The sequence below is a fragment of the Henckelia pumila genome, chromosome 4, assembly GCF_033568475.1.
Source record: "Henckelia pumila isolate YLH828 chromosome 4, ASM3356847v2, whole genome shotgun sequence".
Taxonomy (NCBI): Eukaryota; Viridiplantae; Streptophyta; class Magnoliopsida; order Lamiales; family Gesneriaceae; genus Henckelia; species Henckelia pumila.
This window is the reverse complement of record NC_133123.1, coordinates 127507119-127530370: the sequence shown is the minus strand read 5'-3', so window position 1 is coordinate 127530370 and position 23252 is coordinate 127507119. Positions and strand designations below refer to the sequence as shown.

At 36.1% G+C, this 23252-nt stretch overlaps 1 protein-coding gene and 1 long non-coding RNA gene across 4 annotated transcripts; one reads left to right on the top strand and one right to left on the bottom strand.

Annotated features, from left to right (window-relative positions):
- The first annotated feature begins 12554 nt into the window (after positions 1-12554).
- Positions 12555-20641, top strand: LOC140866258 (LEAF RUST 10 DISEASE-RESISTANCE LOCUS RECEPTOR-LIKE PROTEIN KINASE-like 2.1). Its single transcript, XM_073271212.1, has 5 exons — positions 12555-13481; positions 13576-13644; positions 18970-19002; positions 19257-19286; positions 19379-20641. The coding sequence occupies exons 1-5, from the start codon at positions 12653-12655 to the stop codon at positions 20452-20454; spliced, it is 2037 nt and encodes a 678-aa protein (XP_073127313.1). The 5' UTR covers positions 12555-12652; the 3' UTR covers positions 20455-20641.
- On the bottom strand, positions 14244-18047 carry LOC140866259 (uncharacterized). Of its 3 annotated transcripts, none has more exons than XR_012144827.1 (4): positions 16718-18047; positions 15946-16026; positions 15781-15863; positions 14244-15602 (listed from the first exon to the last, which is right to left on the bottom strand). It is a non-coding gene; the product is annotated as an uncharacterized lncRNA (long non-coding RNA). The 3 variants fall into 3 exon arrangements; XR_012144828.1 differs by having other exon boundaries at positions 14244-15863; positions 16718-17276; positions 17381-18047; XR_012144826.1 differs by having other exon boundaries at positions 14244-15863.
- Positions 20642-23252: the final 2611 nt, after the last annotated feature.

The window sequence follows — 23252 nt, the reverse complement described above, 5'->3', positions numbered from 1 at the left end:
ATTACCTTCCTTCATTAATCTTTTTTTCTTGAAGTTTTGATGCAATATCAAGGCTCGACTAAAATCTCTGTCAGCTAAATTGTAGGCTATTCTTGGATAAATAACTCCTACAATTTTCCCTGCACATAGGTTTCCTGAGATCGTACCCAGAACAGCATCTTGGATATTCCCCAGTCTTTTATCACATACTACGATATCTATGGGTGAATCTATTCCTTCTTTAAAAGTTGCCTTGATCATTATTTGGATTGCTCCAATATGAATCCAAGACATCGTTCTTGCTACCTCACTTTTCAGCTTTTGCAATTTCTCTCTTACTTCTTCAAAATGAATTAACTGCATCTCTATTTGATTACTTGTTAACTCCATAGGAATTGTCATTTCCCTTCTGGATACTTTGTAAATCAAATGATGTCTTCTTTGTCTAAGCCCTAGGTTGCCTAATACTCTTTCTACTTGTCCAGCTGAAAATCCTTGGTACTTTTGTAACGTTGGATTTTTTCTCATAATCTTTTGGACCATATTACGAGATATCGTGGTTTGGCTAAAGAATCCAGCCAAACTTTCATGTGTTTCATGCCGAAACACTTCTTCTTTACTCTGATTCTGATTCTGATTCATCCTCGGAATCTTCTTGACTAAACAATATCTCTTCTTCGTATATGCTTTCATCTGAGGGAATATCCTCAAATTGATATACTTGGACTAGATCTTGAAAGAAGACCACATCATCCATATCTGATGTTTCTTCAAAGAGTTTAACTCTTTTTTTCTCGTTTTCTGGACAATTTGTAAATATATGTCCTCTTGATCCACATGTCCAGCAGTTGCAATCCTTGAAACCTTCACTTTCTCTTGTATGAGTTCTTCTGAAAGTTCTTCTTGATGGTGTTCTTCCCCTGCTTTGTGATGAGTTTGTTGCTGGGGATGTTCTTGTAGGTCCACTTCTTCTACCTGATCTATAAGATCTGGACTTTTGTTTGGACCAAAATGTTCTTGGTTTCCAAGAACTTCTCATTCTTTTATTATAGGGATTATTTCTGAATTTCTTCCTTTTAAATCCCTGTGATCTGTTTCCAATGATTGTTGGAAGATCATTTTCTCTACAACATAAAGGTGTACGTTTATCTATACCCCTTATTTTATTGTAGTTCTTCTGTAATGCTGCCATATGACACCATTCTGCCAATTTACCTTTCAAAAAGGAGGCGCGTCTTGCCAAAGTATCAAGATTTCCTGGAATGTATTCTTTAATCAGCATTTCTCTCCAGGGACTAGGCATTTTTGCGAAAAATAGCTGAATAGCTATATTTTTCTCGACTCCCGAATTCCATCTGTATTAAGTGAATAACATAATGTATTCATCAACTAAACAGATATCATGTAATTCGAGGCTATACAGAGCTTGAGTATATCTTCTCTTTTTCTCTATATCTTGATTATTGAAATAGTCTACCCCTATGAATTGTGCTTTAAATAGGGTGGTCATTCTTCCTCCGATCTCGCTGAGTGATTCTCCTGCTAAGATTGATTCCTTAGTTTTTGGCATAGTAATCTCCCATGCGATCTTAACAGATCTCATTAGACTCATTTCTAGAAGTTTAATGAATCCTTATTTATTGAGATCTAATGTCCCTGCTGCAATTCTCATAGCTGACATCCAGTCATCTATGAGATCTTCTCTGTTTTTAAAGTCCAGAACATCCAAGTTTAACATAACCACATAAGGATGTATTGGGTCTAAAACTGAAACGACCCTAGCTCTATAATAAATAAATATGCGGAATTTTTTTTTTTATATATACTTACTAAATAAAATATGCACATATATGCCTATACATATATGCACAGAATAAAAAGATAAATAAATAAATAACATAAATAAAAATGCATTCTTTAAATAAAATAAATATCTGAGTCAAACATTTAATTAAAAATACTGCATAAATAAAATGATTAAAGTTTGCATGCACTGACAATATTCAATAAAATATTCAAAACTCACAACCACTGAAAAATAATATAAAATGTGCAACGTGCTGACATAATCAAAAACATGCAATGTGACTCAGACATCTATCACGGTCACGGGGTCACTGCATGTCCGCTCATAGGTCCACGCCTCCGGTGGGTACTACGTCCTCTACGTACTCACCTGCACCATACCAGTGTAGTGAGCCTAGAGGCCCAACATGCTAACATAACAAGGGTTTAAAATAATTTAAAACACTTAAATACTAGTATATAACATATACATGAATGAGCATGCTTAAAATAACATAAACATAACATAACTTAAATTAACCTAAATATCATAATCATACATAATACATAACATTGTTGAGCAATTAATTTTCTAACATCGCATGGTTGTATCCGTAGTGTAACCTTAAATCATACATTAAATATTGATCAGCGTAGAAACCAACGTACGTGGCGGTGACGAATCACCTCTTAAATTGGCAGTAAACTGCCCTTCAATAGTTCACATATGGGGAAGAGTCCCCCTTAAATTGTCACACTACTTCAACTTCCAACATAAAATATTTTATTATTGCTCAACCTTAAACATTAAATCATGCATAAAATTATTTCATGAATGCATGTACTTAAATAAAATGTGTGTCCTTCATATATATTTAATTTAATTTCTTACTAACATATAAATATTAAAATAACTTCAATGCATAAAAATAATTAAATATATAATCAGGACACATGCAATTTCTCATAGATTGTACTGGACTGCTGGCCCTAACACTCAAGCCCAATTACTTAAATCTGGCCCAATAACATACTTAAGCCCAATAAAATTGTTCTAAGCCCAATTAAATAATTCAAGCCCAAATAACTTTATTAAAGCCCATTAAGACATTATAGGCCCAATAACAACTTAAACTGGCCCAATGGGCCCAAAAGCCCAAAGACTGGCCCAATAACTTTATGGGCTCAAAAGCCCATAAAATTAATGGACTAACTAAATTAAAATTTTAAAAGCCCAAATAAAATTATTTGGGAGTCCAAATAATTTTATTTCTAATTAATTGGCCCAAAAACCAATTAATTCATAAAATACTTTAAAAATAAAAAGACTCGAGCCCGGCCCACCAAACCCAGACCCGGACCAACTTAACCCAACCCCCTAACCTACTAACCCAACCCGGACCACAGACCAGACCCGGAGCCAGCCCTAACCCTAAAACCCGACAGCCCCTTCTCTCGATCTGCTGTAGCCGTGAGCAGCAGCCACTCCTTGGCTGCTGTCGGCCTGCTCCGGCCGCCCCTGACCGGAGCGTCGCCGCCCAGACGTAGCCCACGTCTGGGCGGACCTAGCCTGACCCAGCCCCCAGCCCCATGCAGCCCAAACCGACGAAGCCGATGGCTCTTCCCGAAACCCTACCCTGCGCACACCTAGATGCCGATCTGCATCAGCTGGGTTTCTGGGCTCGTTTGGCTCGAACCACTCGAGCCATTCGAGTCCAGACCACACACACACACCCCCTGGACCCTCGACCAGCAGCTAGATGCAAATCATGGAAGAAAAACGTGAGTATGATTCATGAAAACAACCAACCAAGCGCATACATTCAAACACCAAATTGATTTCTGAAAAATTCATGGACAAAAGAATGCATACTCGACACACACCTATACATACTGGTAAGTCACGAAAAAAAAAGGAAGGAATCATGCTTTTCACCGATGAATTCAAAGATCGAATTGCGTAGAACGTTTCCGGGACGACGGGACGACGACGACGAGCTTCGGACCTTCAAAAACGAGCTATGGAGTTGATGGAGGCTGCTGGAAACGATGGAGAGTGATGGAGATGGTGGGGTGAGGCGGCTGCTTGATGGTGAAGGGCGTGGGGTTGGGGGTAGGGTAGGTCTAGATTTAAAATAGGTTTTAAGGAAATTAAATATATTAATAAGGATTTTAATATATAAAATATATAACTTAAAAATCTAATTAAGAAAAGAAATCTGGTAACAAAATTTAAAAATATAAAAATCCCAAAATATTAATTTAAGGAAATTTTAAAAATAATTAAAAGTCATTAAAATGGTTAAATTTGGATAAAAATGAACTCCTAAAATTATATAAAATTAAATACTAAAATTTTGAGGAAATAAAACTCAAAATAATATTTTTGGGCTCTAATAAGACTCATAAAATAATTTGGATAGAAAGTTGTCATCTCGTCCGTTCACGGTCCCGTCTACGCGATCCAATAATTAAAATGCCATAAATCATAAAAATCACTAATTATGGGTTAAATGCTTTAAAAAATAAATTAAATCATGCACAAATAATTCACATAATTATTTAACCCATAAATCACAAATTTAAATAATTAAATTCCCTAATTATGCATGCAGATTTACGTATTTAAAAATACCGGGTGTTACAATTCCCCCCCCCCCTCCCCTTAAATTGAATTTCGTCCTCGAAATTAAAGTACTTACCCGAACAACTCCGGGTAGCGAGTTCTCATATCTGCCTCGGTCTCCCAAGTAGCTTCCTCCTCTGAGTGATTCAGCCACTGGACTCTGACCATCGGTATGACTCGCGTCCTAAGCCTCCGCTCCTCCCTAGCCAAAATCCGCACGGGCCTCTCCTCATACACTAGATCTGGTGGCAACTGCAAGGGCTCGAAATCCAACACATGCGACGGGTTAGAGACATATCTCCGAAGCATGGATACATGGAAAACGTTGTGCACTGCCGCTAGCCCTGGTGGTAGAGCTAAACGGTAGGCCAACGTGCCAACTCTCTCCAAGATCTCGAATGGCCCTATATACCTCGGATTAAGCTTCCCTCTCCGACCAAATCGTACCACTCCCTTCATAGGTGACACTCTCAGAAACACGTGATCACCTACTGCGAACTCCAAATCTCGCCGTCGAGTATCTGCATAACTCTTCTGACGACTCTGAGCAGTCCTCATGCGATCCCGAATCTGTGTCACAATATCAGCTGTCTGCTGCACAATCTCAGGTCCAAGTAAAATCCTCTCACCGACCTCATCCCAATGCACAGGAGATCTGCATCTCCTCCCATACAATGCTGCATAAGGAGCCATACCTATAGACGACTGAAAACTGTTGTTATAGGTAAACTCCACCAATGGCAGTCTAGTCTCCCATGAGCCCTGAAAATCGATGACACAAGCTCTCAGTAAGTCCTCAAGAATCTGTATCACCCTCTCCGACTGACCATCTGTCTGGGGATGAAAAGCTGTGCTGAACAGTAGTCTAGTCCCCAAAGCTGTATGCAAACTCTTCCAAAATGCGGATGTGAATTTCGGATCTCTATCGGATACAATGGACACAGGTATGCCATGCAATCTAACAATCTCCTTGATGTACAGCTCTGCATACTGAGTCAAGGAGTAGGTAGTCCTCACCGACAAGAAATGAGCTGACTTGGTGAGTCTATCCACAATCACCCAAATCGCTGTGCAACCTCTGGCACTCCTCGGTAAGCCAACCATAAAGTCCATCGTAATATTCTCCCATTTCCACTTCGGAATAGGAAGAGGTCTAAGAAGTCCTGCTGGACGCTGATGCTCTGCCTTGACCTGCTGACAAGTCAAGCACTCTGATACGAACCGTGCTATATCACTCTTCATACCGGGCCACCAATACAAGGTCTGTAAATCCTTATACATCTTCGTACTTCCTGGATGAATGGAATACGGAGATGTATGAGCCTCTGTCAGAATCTCAGTCCTCAGCTGATCAATGTTCGGGACACACAATCGACCACTGTACTGAATAATGCCATCACTGACAGTAAAAAGAAGATTGCCCTTAGCCTCATCCCTCTGCACTAACCGCTGTAGCTCCTCATCTGTAGGCTGCCCATCCCTGATCCGATCTCGTAGAACTGGTTGCACCGTCAATACTGACAAGCTCGGTGCATGACCACTTGAGTAAAACTCCAAATCAAACCTCTGAATCTCACTCTGCAGTGGTAACTGCACAGTCAAACACGATACCACTGTCGACTTCCGACTCAAGGCATCTGCCACTACATTAGCCTTACCTGGATGGTAGCTAATGTCACAATCATAATCTTTCACCAACTCCAACCATCGGCGCTGTCTCATGTTCAACTCCTTCTGTGTGAAGAAGTACTTGAGACTCTTGTGGTCTGTGAAAATCTTGCACTTCACGCCATACAGATAGTGCCTCCATATTTTCAAGGCGAAAACCACTGCTGCTAACTCCAAGTCATGCGTCGGGTAATTCTGCTCATGAACCTTCAGCTGCCTCGACGCATACGCAATAACCTTACCACACTGCATAAGTACTGTGCCTAAACCCAGCTTAGACGCGTCGGTGTACACCACTAACTCCTCATGTGGTACTGTCACCGCTAACACCGGTGCAGTAGTGAGTGCTTTCTTCAGCTGATCAAAGCTCCTCTGACAGTCTGAACTCCAGATAAACTTCGCATTCTTCTTGGTTAAGGAAGTCAAGGGTACTGCAATAGAGGAAAAACCCTTGATGAACTTCCTATAATACCCTGCCAAACCCAAGAAACTGCGAATCTCCTAAGCATTCTTCGGAATACCCCAATTCTGCACTGCCTCAACCTTCGACTGATCAACTGCAATCCCATATCTCGAAATAATGTGGCCAAAAAATGCCACCTGCTCGCAGAAGACAAGGTCCCGAATGCATCTTTTGACACTTCGGGCAAGTAGGATAACCTACAGTGTTAGGGGCCCCGCCCCTCGTCTGATGTGGCCTCTGCTGCTGAGGCCTCTGCTGCTGATTCGGACCCTTAGACGGCCCAGTATACTGCTTCTTCGCAGGAGGCTGCGAAGATGACTGCTGAAATCCAGACTGAAACTGCCTCTTACCCTGCTGCTCCCTCTGGATCTCTCTCCGACCCTCCTCGGAACGCAAGGCTCTACTGACTGCAGACTCATAAGTAAGGACGTCTGCCATGTGAACATCATGCTTGATATCCGCCTTCAATCCCTCCACAAACTGCCTCAACTTCTCCGGTGGACTGTCTGAAATCAGAGGCACAAAATGACAGCCCCTCTCGAACTGTCTCACATACTCAACCACTGACTTGTCCCCCTGTCGGAGACTCATAAACTCCCGGATCATGCGACTGCGCACATCCTCCGTGAAATACTTGGCGTAGAAGATACGCCTAAACTCCACCCAAGTCAATGTAGGAAGATGAACTCCCCTGGCAGCACCCTCCCACCATAGAGCTGCGTCTCCTCTCAGCATGTAAGTCGCACAGTTCACCCTGTCGGCGTCTGTGATCCCCATATAAGCAAAGATGGACTCCAGAGAGCGAATCCACCCCTCAGCCACCAAAGGATCGGTGGTACCAGAAAACTCCTTGGGTCCCTTCTTCTGGAACCTCTCAGCAACGTCCTCTTCATGGGACAACCTAGGACGAGTAGCCTGCTGCTCTAACAGAGCAGTAATACCCGCCATCATATTCGCATTGGCCTGCTCCAATGCTGCTAGAGGGTTCTGCGGAGGTGGAGGTGGAGGTGGAGATCCCCCACGTCTGTTCATCGGTCTGGGAGGCATTCTGCACCACCACATATTTCTTTACGTAAATCGTCATGCATAACTAAGTGGTCTAGAAATTAATGCTAACTTAAATTCTAAAAAAAAATAAATCATGCTATAAACACTTAAAACTTACAGACCGGTAGCGTGGATTTCTGAGCTCGCATAGCAGTAATGACCCCTTTAAGAACCGTGCTCTGATACCAACTGAAACGACCCTAGCTCTATAATAAATAAATATGCGGAATTTTTTTTTTTTATATACTTACTAAATAAAATATGCACATATATGCCCATACATATATGCACAGAATAAAAAGATAAATAAATAAATAACATAAATAAAAATGCATTATTTAAATAAAATAAATATCTGAGTCAAACATTTAATTAAAAATACTGCATAAATAAAATGATTAAAGTTTTCATGCACTGACAATATTCAATAAAATATTCAAAACTCACAACCACTGGAAAATAATATAAAATGTGCAACGTGCTGACATAATCAAAAACATGCAATGTGACTCAGACATCTATCACGGTCACGGGGTCACTGCATGTCCGCTCATAGGTCCTCGCCTCCGGTGGGTACTACGTCCTCTACGTACTCACCTGCACCATACCAGTGTAGGGAGCCTAGAGGCCCAACATGCTAACATAACAAGGGTTTAAAATAATTTAAAACACTTAAATACTAGTACATAACATATACATGAATGAGCATGCTTAAAATAACATAAACATAACATAACTTAAATTAACCTAAATATCATAATCATACATAATACATAACATTGTTGAGCAATTAATTTTCTAACATCGCATGGTTGTATCCGTAGTGTAACCTTAAATCATACATTAAATATTGATCAGCGTGGAAACCAACGTACGTGGCGGTGACGAATCACCTCCTAAATTGGCAGTAAACTGCCCTTCAATAGTTCACATATGGGGACGAGTCCCCCTTAAATTGTCACACTACTTCAACTTCCAACATAAAATATTTTATTATTGCTTAACCTTAAACATTAAATCATGCATAAAATTATTTCATGAATGCATGTACTTAAATAAAATGTGTGTCCTTCATATATATTTAATTTAATTTCTTACTAACATATAAATATTAAAATAACTTCAATGCATAAAAATAATTAAATATATAATCAGGACACATGCAATTTCTCATGGATTGTACTGGACTGCTGGCCCTAACACTCAAGCCCAATTACTTAAATCTGGCCCAATAATATACTTAAGCCCAATAAAATTGTTCTAAGCCCAATTAAATAATTCAAGCCCAAATAACTTTATTAAAGCCCATTAAGACATTTTAGGACCAATAACAACTTAAACTGGCCCAATGGGCCCAAAAGCCCAAAGACTGGCCCAATAACTTTTATGGGCTCAAAAGCCCATAAAATTAATGGACTAACTAAATTAAAATTTTAAAAGCCCAAATAAAATTATTTGGGAGTCCAAATAATTTTATTTCTAATTAATTGGCCCAAAAACCAATTAATTCATAAAATACTTTAAAAATAAAAAGACTCTAGCCCGGCCCACCAAACCCGGACCCGGACCAACTTAACCCGACCCCCTAACCTACTGACCCGACCCGGACCACAGACCAGACCCGGAGCCAGCCCTAACCCTAAAACCCGACAGCCCCTTCTCTCGATCTGCTGTAGCCGTGAGCAGCAGCCACTCCTTGGCTGCTGCCGGCCTGCTCCGGCCGCCCCTGGCCGGTGCGTCGCCGCCCAGACGTAGCCCACGTCTGGGCGGACCTAGCCTGACCCAGCCCCCAGCCCCATGCAGCCCAAACCGACAAAGCTGATGGCTCTTCCCGAAACCCTACCCTGCGCACACCTAGATGCCGATCTGCATCAGCTGGGTTTCTGGGCTCGTTTGGCTCGAACCACTCGAGCCATTCGAGTCCAGACCATACACACACACACCCTGGACCCTCGACCAGCAGCTAGATGCAAACCATGGAAGAAAAACGTGAGTATGATTCATACCAACCAAGCGCATACATTCAAACACCAAATTGATTTCTGAAAAATTCATGGACAAAAGAATGCATACTCGACACACACCTATACATACTGGTAAGTCACGAAAAAAAAAGGAAGGAATCATGCCTTTTACCGATGAATTCAAAGATCGAATTGCGTAGAACGTTTTCGGGACGACGACGACGAGCTTCGGACCTTCAAAAACGAGCTATGGAGTTGATGGAGGCTGCTGGAAACGATGGAGAGTGATGGAGATGGTGGGGTGAGGCGGCTGCTTGATGGTGAAGGGTGTGGGGTTGGGGGTAGGGTAGGTCTAGATTTAAAATAGGTTTTAAGGAAATTAAATATATTAATAAGGATTTTAATATATAAAATATATAACTTAAAAATCTAATTAAGAAAAGAAATCTGGTAACAAAATTTAAAAATATAAAAATCCCGAAATATTAATTTAAGGGAATTTTAAAAATAATTAAAAGTCATTAAAATGGCTAAATTTGGATAAAAATGAACTCCTAAAATTATATAAAATTAAATACTAAAATTTTGAGGAAATAAAACTCAAAATAATATTTTTGGGCTCTAATAAGACTCATAAAATAATTTGGATAGAAAGTTGTCATCTCGTCCGTCCACGATCCCGTCTATGCGATCCAATAATTAAAATGCCATAAATCATAAAAATCACTAATTATGGGTTAAATGCTTAAAAAAATAAATTAAATCATGCACAAATAATTCACATAATTATTTAACCCATAAATCACAAATTTAAATAATTAAATTCCCTAATTATGCATGCAGATTTACGTATTTAAAAATACCGGGTGTTACAAAAACAGTTTTTCCATAAGGAGTTTGATGTATTGGTATCCTACTCCTTCTTGATCTGGTTCCTGCTGGATGTGAATTTTCTCCAACATGAAACTCACTATGTGGTTCTTCTGTTTTAACCACATATCTTGGGGGATTCCCTGTGGGTTGTCTAATGAGTGGTTCACCCTCAGGGAAATTCATTTTTAGATCTACTACTTTGAGGTTCGCAAAAGAATCCGCAAGATCTTGTAGATCCTCGAGATTTAATCTTTCTAAAGTATTCATCAGATAGTATTTTTTTTCTGATACTGCTTTTATAAGATTAATCATCATCTCATCATCAGTTAAAGGTTTTTGAACCATTTTGGTTTTACCTTTCTGATGTAACAGAGGTTCGGTACCAAACGAGAGAGGTAACCTTCCTCCTGTATTTTCCTTTCTAGAACTATAGGTGTGTTCTAGATTTATGATATTGGTTTGAAGATCCTTTAGAGTTACAAGAATTTCTTCTTATTTTTTAAGGATTTCTCCAATCTGCCGAGGTATTTCATACAGCTGATTGCTGTAATATTGTACCGTCTTTTGAATTTCTCTAAGATCTCCGGAGATTTTAGAGGAATCTGGTGTAATCTCTAAAAATTGAGAATTAGAAATCATATTTCTTAATCTCTTCAGAGAGTATAAAAAACCTAAGTTTTTTTTTGTAAAGAATGTATTTTAAATAGATTCACTTGTTTATGAGATTTCATATAAATGAAATCCTCCTGGTTCAAACTCTCGTTTGAATCCATGGTTTGCTGAAAATATCTTCCTCAACAAAGAAAATCATGAATTAATGAATAATATAAAGTCTGAATAAAATACCTAGGCTCTGATACCATTTTTGAGCCCAAAGGAAATATTAATTATAATTGTTAGAATAAGGGTATTATAGGCAATTTTTAGTTTGAGGGACATATTAAGGAAATTATTTGTTAAATAAGGGACATAATTAAGGACGAATAAAGTGTTAGTATATTTTTGGAAAAGTTAGGAAACTTTGAGGATGTAATTGGGTTTTATCCCGGATGGACGTGCATGTATTTTGGATATTTTAAAGGGGTTTAGGTGAAAAAAGAAAACTCATTAAATTTTAAAATAATTAATATGTTTTAATATTTGGGATATCTTGCACCTCAAATAGAGTAAACAATACTGGTCACATCGTGGCGGCAGATGAATTGAAGTAGTACGAGTGCGAGCTGGATACTGAATCCAGGGGCCATGCTGACTGATATATCAATTATATATACTGTTCCATTTGAAATTCTAGACTAGTCCTAATTCCGTCTTGAATTAGAAGTCTATTTTAAAATGAACTTGGTAACATATATAAGATGTTAAGACAATAGTCAATTACGAGTCTATTTTGCATTGATTTAGAATGGATGGGTTTGAATTTTCTTATATCAACATTTTGGAATGTAAATGCATGCATGCATGCATGGGACGTCATTTCTGAATTCACTCAATCAATCCCAGGGGCGGACCCAGAAAATTTGGTGGGGAGCACAATTACGGACGGAGCTATGTGTTGTTCCGTCCGGGTGGTCGCTTGGGCGACCTAATTTTTTTTCCTATTTTTTATACATTAAATTTAGTCAACTTTGTCAATATCCCCGTGAACAATTTTAAAAATAAAAAGATAAAAGCTCAACACATAAAAAAATAGAGAGCTTAGAAAATTTTAGTTTGAATAGAGATAAAAATATGGCTCCGTTATTGGATACAATTCATAAAACAATCATGAATGTGCATTTTATATCAACTAAAAGACAGCCAGAAAAGTTAAAACATTATAATCAATTCATAATAATTCATTATACAATTATTTGATGAGTTATTAAACATATTTTCTTTGGAATATAATACATTAATATTATTTAAAATTAACATGTACCATATTTTATTTTATTAAAAAATTAATATAAGTATACACTAATAATTTTTTTTAAATTTTGGGGGGCGATGCCCACCTTGGACCCTACATGGGTCCGCCCCTGATCAATCCATTGAATAGACAGGTACCAGATTTTTTTATTTTATTTTTTTGACGGAACAGGTACCAGATTTTTGTTTGCAACTTAAATTACCCGGAATCTTCTTATTAGGAGCTTGTGAATGACTCGATCGAGTCATGGGAAAAAGACAAAGGCAACAAGCATATTTTGGATACATAAATGGGATTTGAAGCCATAAGCTCGATCGTCACCACCAAAAATAAACATGCTGATTATAATAAGTGAATATTATTATCTACTAATATTTCTGTCATGTTTGTTCCTAGTCAAAGCTGCATCGTATGCAAATCAGAATTCCTCTTGCACTCCTTCGTCCTGTGGCGATATTCGTGATATCAGCTACCCTTTTCGGCTCAAAGATGATCCGCAACATTGTGGTGATTCTAACTATGAAATATCATGTGAAAACAACACTGGTACTGCTTGGATATATGTATATTCTCACAAGTATCATGTGCGAGCCATCAATTACCAAAACTACACCATCCGCCTCGCTGATCCTACCGTAAAGAATAACGACACGTGCTCTTTTCCTTTCTATTTTCCGAACTGGAAAAATATCAATGGTTTTGATAGTTTTCCATATAGCATCTTTAGCTACAACATGAGCTCGGAAGAGAAGCAGCCGACTCAGATAGCGCGGCCTATTACTTTTTTTAGCTGCCCATTTCCCTTAAACGATTCTGATCATCCCTTTATTCCGACCGATAAATATTGTATCTCTTCTAATACATCCGTTTTACGTCACACATATATAAAAGTTGGCGAGTACTTGTACGCACAAGATGTTAGGGATTTGTGTAGAATTGACCTTGTTGTGATGACATCCTCCACTTTGATTTATGATCATTATCAAGAAAATTATGATCTCTCGTTTTCTGAAATCCACCACTCTTTGCTATATGGATTTGAACTTTCTTGGTCTAATGTTTACTGTTCTCAAATGTGCAACGCTCGCGGAATTTGTGGTTTTGAAGAAAATGCAATTGTGTGCTTAACTAATCACTGTACCCAAAAGCTCCCTTTCACGAAAGGTAAAAATCCTGAATCATGCATTACTTGTAACCTCAAAAACTTTAATTAGTGTTTCCGAGTACTTTGTTAATTTTAAACTTGTTGCAAAACTAGTTTTCAGGAATGTCTCATCGCGCACTTTTGACAAAGGAAGCATCCAGGGACAGGTCGTTGTAGTTTCATGTATGAATTCTTGCACTTTATTATATGTATTGATTTGAAAGCTTCTATATATATATATCTGTGTAGTTTATCTAACATACCAAGTCTTTTAATTTCTAATTAATTGTCTCAAGTTCATGGGATTAAGGGAGCGTTCGAGAAGAGCTTCAAAAAGTACTTCTCAACTTTTCTAACAAAATTTTAAAACACTGCCTAATATATATGGATTGGTATATGCTATGTCATGATTGTCGGAAGAAGTAAAGAGACACAAATGTTACAATTAAGTTTATTGCTTCATTTTAAATAGGAAAATTTGCTTTTTTGGTCATGTATGTTTGTCACTTTGCGATTTCAGTCTTTTATATTTTTCGATTTCAGTTTTAGTCCGCTATCTTTATTTTTTTGGCAATTTTAGTCCTTTTACCGACACTACAAGAAAAACAGCTAAAGACAACGGATTATATCCGTTGTCGTAGCCTTCAGAAAACTGTTGTATTTTTCTGTGTTGTTGAATGCGCGCCCAACGACAGCGGATTTTATCCGTTGTCTTTTCTCCCTATGACAACGGATAAAATCCGTTGTCTTTTCTTTCAACGACTACGGATTTTATCCGTTGTCTTTTCTAAAAAACCGTTGTCTTTTCTCTCTACGACAACGGATTTTATCTGTTGTCTTTTAGCGGACTTTTAACAACACCGAAAAATACAACGGTTTAAAATGACAAAGACAATGGATAAAATCCGTTGTCGTTTCTCAAATAAAAAACAAAAAAAATAAATTTTAATATACAAATTTTCAATATTATAAATAAATCAAAATTTAAAATTTTTAAAATAAAATTTAATATACAATTTTTCAATACTACAAATCAATCAAAATTCTAATTCTAAATCAATCTACACTAAAATATATAATTCGAGTTTTGAACTAATATATATAAATTAACTTGGAACACTCCTTCCAGCATAGATTAACATCCATCATTATCCCCTGCAACAATTCAAAACAAGATTACAACAGCAAATGAAAATTATCGAAATCAAGAAGAAACAGACATAAATGCGAATTTTAGTTTTCACTTGCTATAACTGTGAGCGAACCATGAGAGAGACGTCATGTAGTATGACATACTTAACTAATTGAGAAAATCTTAGAATTGAGTTTCAATAATATTCAACCTTCCGATAATTAAAGAAAATATAAGTAAAGCCTTTGGCGCTACCTAACTTATAAATTATTCCTATTATTGTTGTTTACAAATGATAAACCTTAACAGAAACATAGAAGAAGAGAATTCATCAAAAAACCCCACTGCTCATAGGCAATCACAACGAAAGAAAAAAATAAATGTAAGGTACTCCATTGGCCCAGGTCCAAGATTTCATTTCAAGTTGTAAACAGATTAATGCCACATCACAAACCTGCGATGTGAGGTTCCCATTATGATTTTGAACGGTCGAGCAACTCAAATGCCACTCACCAAGCAGCAACCAATTTTGCAAGCAACTCTAAAAGAATATATCGCATACGTCGCAAATCCGATTTAATTTGTAGCCCACAAAGTGCTAATCCTATAATGCATTTACAAGCCATTAAATGATAACATACAGATTTGCCATACAGTTAAACATCCCATTCTCATCCATCAAACAATGACTCTGTTACGCGAGCTTCAACAAAGAATCTATGCAATTAAGACATCAGCATAAATTTGAGTAACCACTATTCTCATTCCACATTTTAGATTCATTTACCAAGTGTGACCTTGAAGGAAAAAATGAGTTGAATGATAATTAGGATAAAGCAAAAATTCAAGTTTACTTAAGCTATCATCACACCATTTTTTTCAAATTACACATATTGATCTGCTTAAAGACATCCACTAAAGCACGTGATAACAGTTTCTAATGGTATTACCACAAACGAATTACATGATGCTTTCCATCCGGTCGTAAGCAAATGCCTTCGAGGTTGACCTGATAAGTTTACATCAAATATATGTCAGTGTGAATCTGGAATATAGGATAAAACATATTTATCATATATATTTGAACCATTTATAGCAATTCATGAATCAAGCAACTTGCTTGTGAGTAATAACAATAAAAATACCTAAAATCAAAGGAGTAATCTGTAGTTGGAATCTGAAATCACCTCTAAAAATATGCTTAAAATGCCATTCAACGTCATGCAAATCCTTGGTTAAGTTCTTGTGTTGGTGTCTGTTGGGACATGTCCTGATCCAAGAGCAACAGTGGAACAATGAGAAAAGAACAAACCAGACATGAATCGAGCAGTCGGAAGAAAACGAATAGTTACCAGGGGAGACAGGCATTCATTAGCATGTTTTTGAAGGACGGAGAATCCACCATGGGTACTTGTATCTGACGCAGTCAAAACCTTGCAGAATGAGTGCAACAACATAAAACTTATGTAAATTTCATAATTTAAACCTTAAAGCATTTTACTGAAATTAAAGTCGAGATATCAGAAAACTCAATCTTTTGTATGAACCTTTTATATTAATTAGTATGAAGATGAATACTCTGGTTATTGAAATTTAGGACTAAGCCAATGAATTAATTGACAGTTGAGAAAATGTCAACAAAATAAAATATATAAGGAAACGTAGAAAATTGTAAATGTGAATCTCACCACCCTTTATTGACAAAGTTAGAATCATTGAACAAGTAAACTTAAATCTAAATTTTCATCAATTTGGAGTATTACGACTCCTCAACAGCAACCTTGATCTTGTTGGAAATACCAAATATTCAGCAAACCGATCCCCCATTCTTCCCATTATCACGATGTATTCCACCATTAATTCCACCATTTTATGTACATTTATCATCTCTTCTATATATATATATATATATATATATATATATATATATATATATAAATTGTCCCTAAACTCACATATATAGTTGTATAAAATTTTAAGTCTTTATAATCTTCACATTTGAATCCCTAATAATTCAATGTCCAAATTTTTGTAGATAAATAGGAAAAAAAATAACATCCTCGATCTGATAAACCAAAGCTATTATAAACCCGACGACAAGGTAAAGCACAAAATAATTAGTACCTGAATATTTGTCCACACATTTACTGGTTTCTGTTGCAACAAGGCTCGTCGCTCTGGAACAGAATGGAGACACAGAGCCTCTGTAGTATTTACTCACATATCTAGAATAATTAACGCAGAAGGGAACAATCTGTAAGTTGTATCGGATATCAATCCATGAGACAAAAAGAACTCAGCCCTTGAGTTGAGGTCTGTTGCATATTCTAGTACTGGATTTCCTAGCTGCATCAGTAACACAAATTTCATTTCACAAGAATCGAATTCGAGGTACGTAAATCCAAATCTTTTCACAGATGAATCCCAACATACTGCAATTCCTTTCAGGTTAAACACCTTTTCCTTCACATTGAATTGAAGCATTAGCTTTGCCAACTGTGGAATATAGTGTCCTATGAAAATAATCATACCAGCATTATGTCTAAACTGATTTATCTCGTGATAAAGATGGAATTTAAGTTTAATATAATAGCATAGCTTTCTCCAGTGATATACAAGCTTTTGTCTTTATATTGCGGGAACTTGAAGAACCAGTTTTGCAGGAACATCAAGTTGTCCAAGGCTGTATTACAGAACAAAATTAAGATGCAGCAGTAAAAAAAGTCCAAAATGAAACCAATACAGTGAAAAAGATAGCAAAAAAAAAACCCCAAAGTGAACGCGTACATTGTACTTACTACAAGTCCACTAGTATCCTTTTTCACTTTTGAAAATGGCATCAAAAGGTAATATTATGAACGATTTACAAAGACTTTTGACAAAAGGCTTTGCAATTCGAAACCTATTCTACTATTTCATCCGATAAAAGAGAAGACAACCCAATTCCCTAAAGACAATAAAATCGAACATTTTACACAAACAAGAATAGGAAACATGCCTCTCATTCACACTTTCATAGAACAAAGAATTTGTCGCGTAAGAAAACCCAACGCCAATGGGCGACTCCAAATACAAAACATTCGCCTCTGACAAACAAATCGCAGAAACACAAGATAAAGAATCTTGTACTAAAAAAACATAACAATATGATCTCTTTGCTCCCGAAACCCAAATCTTGAATATAATCATACCTATGTTTCAGTTATATTCATTCCTAACCAACGCATTCCCGTTAGACATAAACCAACAAAATATCGATAGGATTCGCGAAGAACACAACTCGTGCCAATTCACTTTGCGACAGGGTTCCAGTTGAATGAAACGGATCTCACAAAGTTTGATTCAGACCATGGTTGATGTCGCCTAGGACTAGATTACAAAGTCACGAAGATCTCCAGCTTGTTTCCGATGGTGTACGGGAGGCGAGGGAGGCAGATTGGGGATGAGGTTAGGGTTTGACGGGAAATTGTGAATAGAATAAGAGAAAAGTTGTGTTTTGTTCAGTTTATATTTTTCTTATTTTATATTCAAATTAATTTTTAAAAAATTCCAAACACAACCATTTAACACAACATTTTATTAAATACGTTGTCGTTGAATTTAAAAAAAAAACGCACAAAGACAACGGTTAATAAAACCGTTGTCATAGAGCTCAAAAAGCATGCACATTGACAACGGTTAATTAAAACCGTTGTTGTAGGTCATAAAAAACCCGCTCATAGACAACGGTTTTAAAATCTGTTGTCTTTGATATATATAAGACAACGGTTTTTAATAACTGTTGTCGTTTTTTATTAAAATACGGCCAACGACAACGGTTTTTGTAAAAACCGTTGTCAAATTCCAAAAGACAACAGTTTGTGTATAAAATCGTTGTCTTTTAGTGTGGTTAATTAACATATTTGTTGTAGTGCGACGTGGCGCTGACGTGGCACCAATTCAGTGATGATGTGGAGCTGACGTGTACCGTGCCACGTAAGCATTTTCGAATAAAAAGGACCGAAATTGCCAAAAATCGGAACATGTATGACTAAAACTGAAATGTGAAAACATAGAGGACCAAAATCGCAAAGTGACAAACATACACGACCAAATTTGCAATTTTCCCTTTTAAATATGAGATTCAAGAAAATAGTTTAGTGGAAAATGTTTATTAATGGATTTTCGGGAAAAAGGAAAGAATTTGATACCAAACAGCAGCATGCATGAAAAAACTTGTTTCTTGAGAAAAAATAAGACGAATGTCAAACATTTTTGTGGTTTCAGTTTAACCAGCAATCTTGCAATGTCATAATAATTCATGAGCTAGGTTCTTAATTATATATTTTTCATGGTTCTTAATTTATACTGATTTATACTGGTGGTGAATATTGCAGGCCCCTCCGGATGGTTCGATGTAGTGTTTGGCCGTAAGAAATATCTTTCGTACCATTTGTATTTTCCCTGTCGAAATTTGTATGATTCACTAGGATCTTTAGGTTGAATTTGAAAATAGACTAATTCTTTTTATTTATCTTTGGAGAAAATGAAAAATTAAAATTAAAAAAAAAATGTAAATTATGTAGGAAGACGTAAAAATTACACCTCCAAGCTAGATTCTGAAAACTATCTATAATGTTGTTAACGTAGTTCCTCTTGTTGATTTATCATATTTATAATGCAGTGATACTCAGGATTGCTGAAATTTGTGTTGGTGAGCACTGAACTTTATTTTCATTTCTTTCTTCCATGTGTTCTTATAAGATGAATGTAGTAATTAATATCAGTCTTCAATTTATGTTTCAGTTTACTTGCTCTTCGCAAGGATGTTCATTGGATTGCCATTCCTGATTGGGATTCTTGCGTACAAATTTAGGACAAGGCGTTTATCAATGTTTGGTATGATAGAAGCCTTCTTGCAGAGTCAAAACACGAACATGCAGATGCCTATTAGATACTCATATTCAGACATAAAGAAGATGACAAAGGGATTCAGAGAAAAACTTGGCCAAGGAGGTTATGGTTCCGTTTACAAGGGAACACTTCCAAGTGGCGGTGCGGTGGCCGTGAAAGTATTGAGCAACACTAGTACTGCCATTAATGGACAAGACTTCATCAATGAAGTCGCGACCATCGGACGGATACATCATGTGAATGTGGTCGAACTTGTTGGATATTGTGCTGAAAGGTCCAAGTTTGCTCTTGTCTATGACTTCATGTCTAATGGTTCTCTGGATAAGTACATCTTCAGTCGAGTATTAAGCTGGGACACAAAGTATGAGATTGCGGTCGGAGTGGCACGAGGGATCGAGTATTTGCACCGGGGTAGTTGTGACATCCAGATCTTGCATTTCGGCATGATCAAGCCACACAACATACTTTTGACTGAAAGTTTCACCCCGAAAATCTCTGATTTCGGGCTTGCCAAATTCTACTCCACGGATAAAAATATCGTGGCCCTCACCGCTGCTCGGGGAACGATAGGCTACGTGGCTCCCGAAGTACTAATTAATAGAAACATCGAAGGGGTGTCTTTTAAGGCAGATCATGTGTATAGCTTCGGAATGCTTCTAATGGAAATGTTGGGCCTAAAACTGCATTTGGCATCAAACGATCGCAGTTCTAGCCAATATTTTCCGGATTGGATTTATGATCGCATTAAAAATGGTATGGATATTGAGATGGGAGAAGGTGATCAAACCGATGATGATGAATGTAGAGGGAAACTCAAGAGGATGACAATAGTCGGGTTGTGGTGCATACAAATGAGTCCGAATGATCGACCCTCCATGAGCCGAGTGCTGGAAATGCTTGAAACTGAAGTAGACCTCTTGCAGATCCCACCTCATGAGCCTTCTGAATTACCCCAACAAGTTGCATGAAATGAGGACCAAGCATGGGAAACATATTCAACTGATTCCACAGCCTTGTTGCATGTGAGTTGATGCTTCAAGAGATATATGATCAGTTACTATGTAACATATATGGTTTGTTTTTTTTTTTTGTCCAATTCAAGATTTATGTATTCTCGGAAGAAGAATCAAAAGCAGTTGTATTTGGCATCTTGCAAATTTTCATACATTCTTTAGGACGTTGGTAATATTAGTATTATTTATTTATTTATTTTTTAAGGTATATATATACAAATTAATTTATGCTAGTTTTCTTAGAAAATAAATGTGTTAGCTTAGTAGGTTCATAAATTACTAAGAAATAGAAATTATTTGTTTTAAGATCTATATATTTATTTTTAAAATATTTTATAATGAAATTTCAAGAATTCAACAATAAAATAACAACAGATTATATGCAATAATAATAATATAATAGCAAAAGAAAGTATGTAAATACCGGGCACAATAATTTTTATGTCAAGAATAATTTTTGGAATATTTTAAAGAAATGATATGATTCTTTTTAATAGAAAAGTTTGAATGTTTAAAAAAAATATTATGTTTATAATTTATAATAAAGAGGTTAAAACAAAATATTAAACTACAGTGGTACTGAATCAAATTTACGTTTAAGAGTATATCTATAAACAAAATAATTAATAATTAATCTAAATAAAGTTGGAGACAAAAAAATAATTTTTTGCAAAGAGGTTTCATGGAATGAAATGGATATGGAAAATATACTTTTTAATCAATTTTAAGAAGTAAGAACTCAATTAAATATTTTCACTTAAGAAAAAAAAAATTAGTCTATCATGTATATTAAATTGTAAACAAATATTGTTTTTAATTTCAAGACGAACGGAAAACAATATTGACAAAATTCAGGACGGGAGAGGGACATCACTGATTATTCGATTGGTACAGGTATTGTGGCTGCTAGTCAAAAAAATTCAAGTTATTATATGAAGCCAAACAATGATAAGTCACAAAACTAAAACTCAAAACATGTTAATTTACAGAATTAAAATACAATATTCCAATAAAATGAGCAATTATCATTTTCATTTATTGATTAACTAATTTATTTTAAATCTAAATTTTTCAATAATTTTTTCCAGTTTTATCAAATGCGGAAACATAAGTGTATGAATGAATTCATAGATTAGGTTCAAACTGATACATAGTTTGTGTTGATATTAGTTTGTAAATTATGTCAATTGAGTAAATCATATCAGACAAGTCCAATTAATATGACATATTTATCGAGAAAATGTTGATACGGTGAGACGTTCCATAAGGCCAAAGAGGCCTCCGTCTTAGGGCCCGACTCTGGAAAGGGCACAAATTTATATTAAAAAAATTATATATATATATATATATATACACTAAGTTGGTGTTCGTGTTCTGAAAAAAAATCTAGCCAATGAAAAGAATAACTACTTTAATATTTTTTAATAATTGATTAAGCTTCTTTTTTTTTTTCAAGTTCGGTTTAAATAATTTAAACAATATCAAGAAACTTTTGAGTTTTTTTTTAAAAAAAATTGGGAAAAATTAACAAATAAACCTTTAAATTGAAGTAGTCTTGTATTAAGCTTAATATTTTTAGTATCAATGGACGAGAAATTAATGGTGACGAGTTGTGTTTGAAGTGATTGTCGTAGAATGCTATAAAACAAATGAAAATGAGTAACTGATATGCTCAAATATTTAACAAAACTGAATGATTTATTTATAAATATTAATATTGGCTATAAAATTTGTTAACCACATCATGAACAATTATATCAGCAAAAAGAAACTCTCAAGTTGACGTAACTAAAAATTATCTTTGATAAAAAAAAATGTTACATGATATACTATAAAAGGGCTAGCTATATTGTTATATTGACAAATAAATGGTCTGACAACTCGATTACACATGTTTGAAAAGGAGTTGCTCTCATCTGAGATGTGTCAAAATCACTCATATTTACAATAAAGAGTTATATTTTTGGCATAAAAGTAATATAATATCATGGATGGCCAAATTAAGAGATATGTCTCACAAAATTTACCCGTGAGACCGTATCATAAGAGTTTTGTGTTTGAAAAATATTATCGCATCTAAAACATCAATATGAGTAGTATTTATGTAATTATTTCAAATGTTTGTTTATATATTACGGATATAATATATTGTTTATGGTGTATTTATGTATTGTTTATAATCATATTGATATTTACGAATCGAACTTTATTGTTATTGTTACTAGAGGACTCATATTTTATTTTTCTCCTAAAACCTCATCGAACTCATATACGGGCAGGGACGGAGCCAGGAAAATCAGATAGGGGGGGCGAGATCATGGTTCACAGTTGCGGTAGCGGAGAGTGTCGCGAAAACTGTCGTTCCAATTTAATTGGAATTTCACGGAACGGTCGCGGTTATCGTCACGAGATTTTTTTATAATAAAAATAGAAATAATTATATAATTTGCTAAAATTTTAATTAAAAAATTACCTAAAACGTTCTGCGACGACCGCGAAATCCGTGAAATAGTCGTTTCGTTTCGCGACGTTCGCGAAATCGCTGATATTTTAAATAAAAACAGTGTTATATTAATCAGTCGTTTTCACCCGGAACTTTGTCGCGACAACTGCCGTTCCCGTTCCGGAAGGACGGTTCCACCCGTTTCATGACCGTTTTTTCGAACCATGAGCAAGATGAACACACATATATTTCGAGAAAAAGATAATTATAGAACAAAATATTACTTCAACACAATAAAAAACGTCAAACA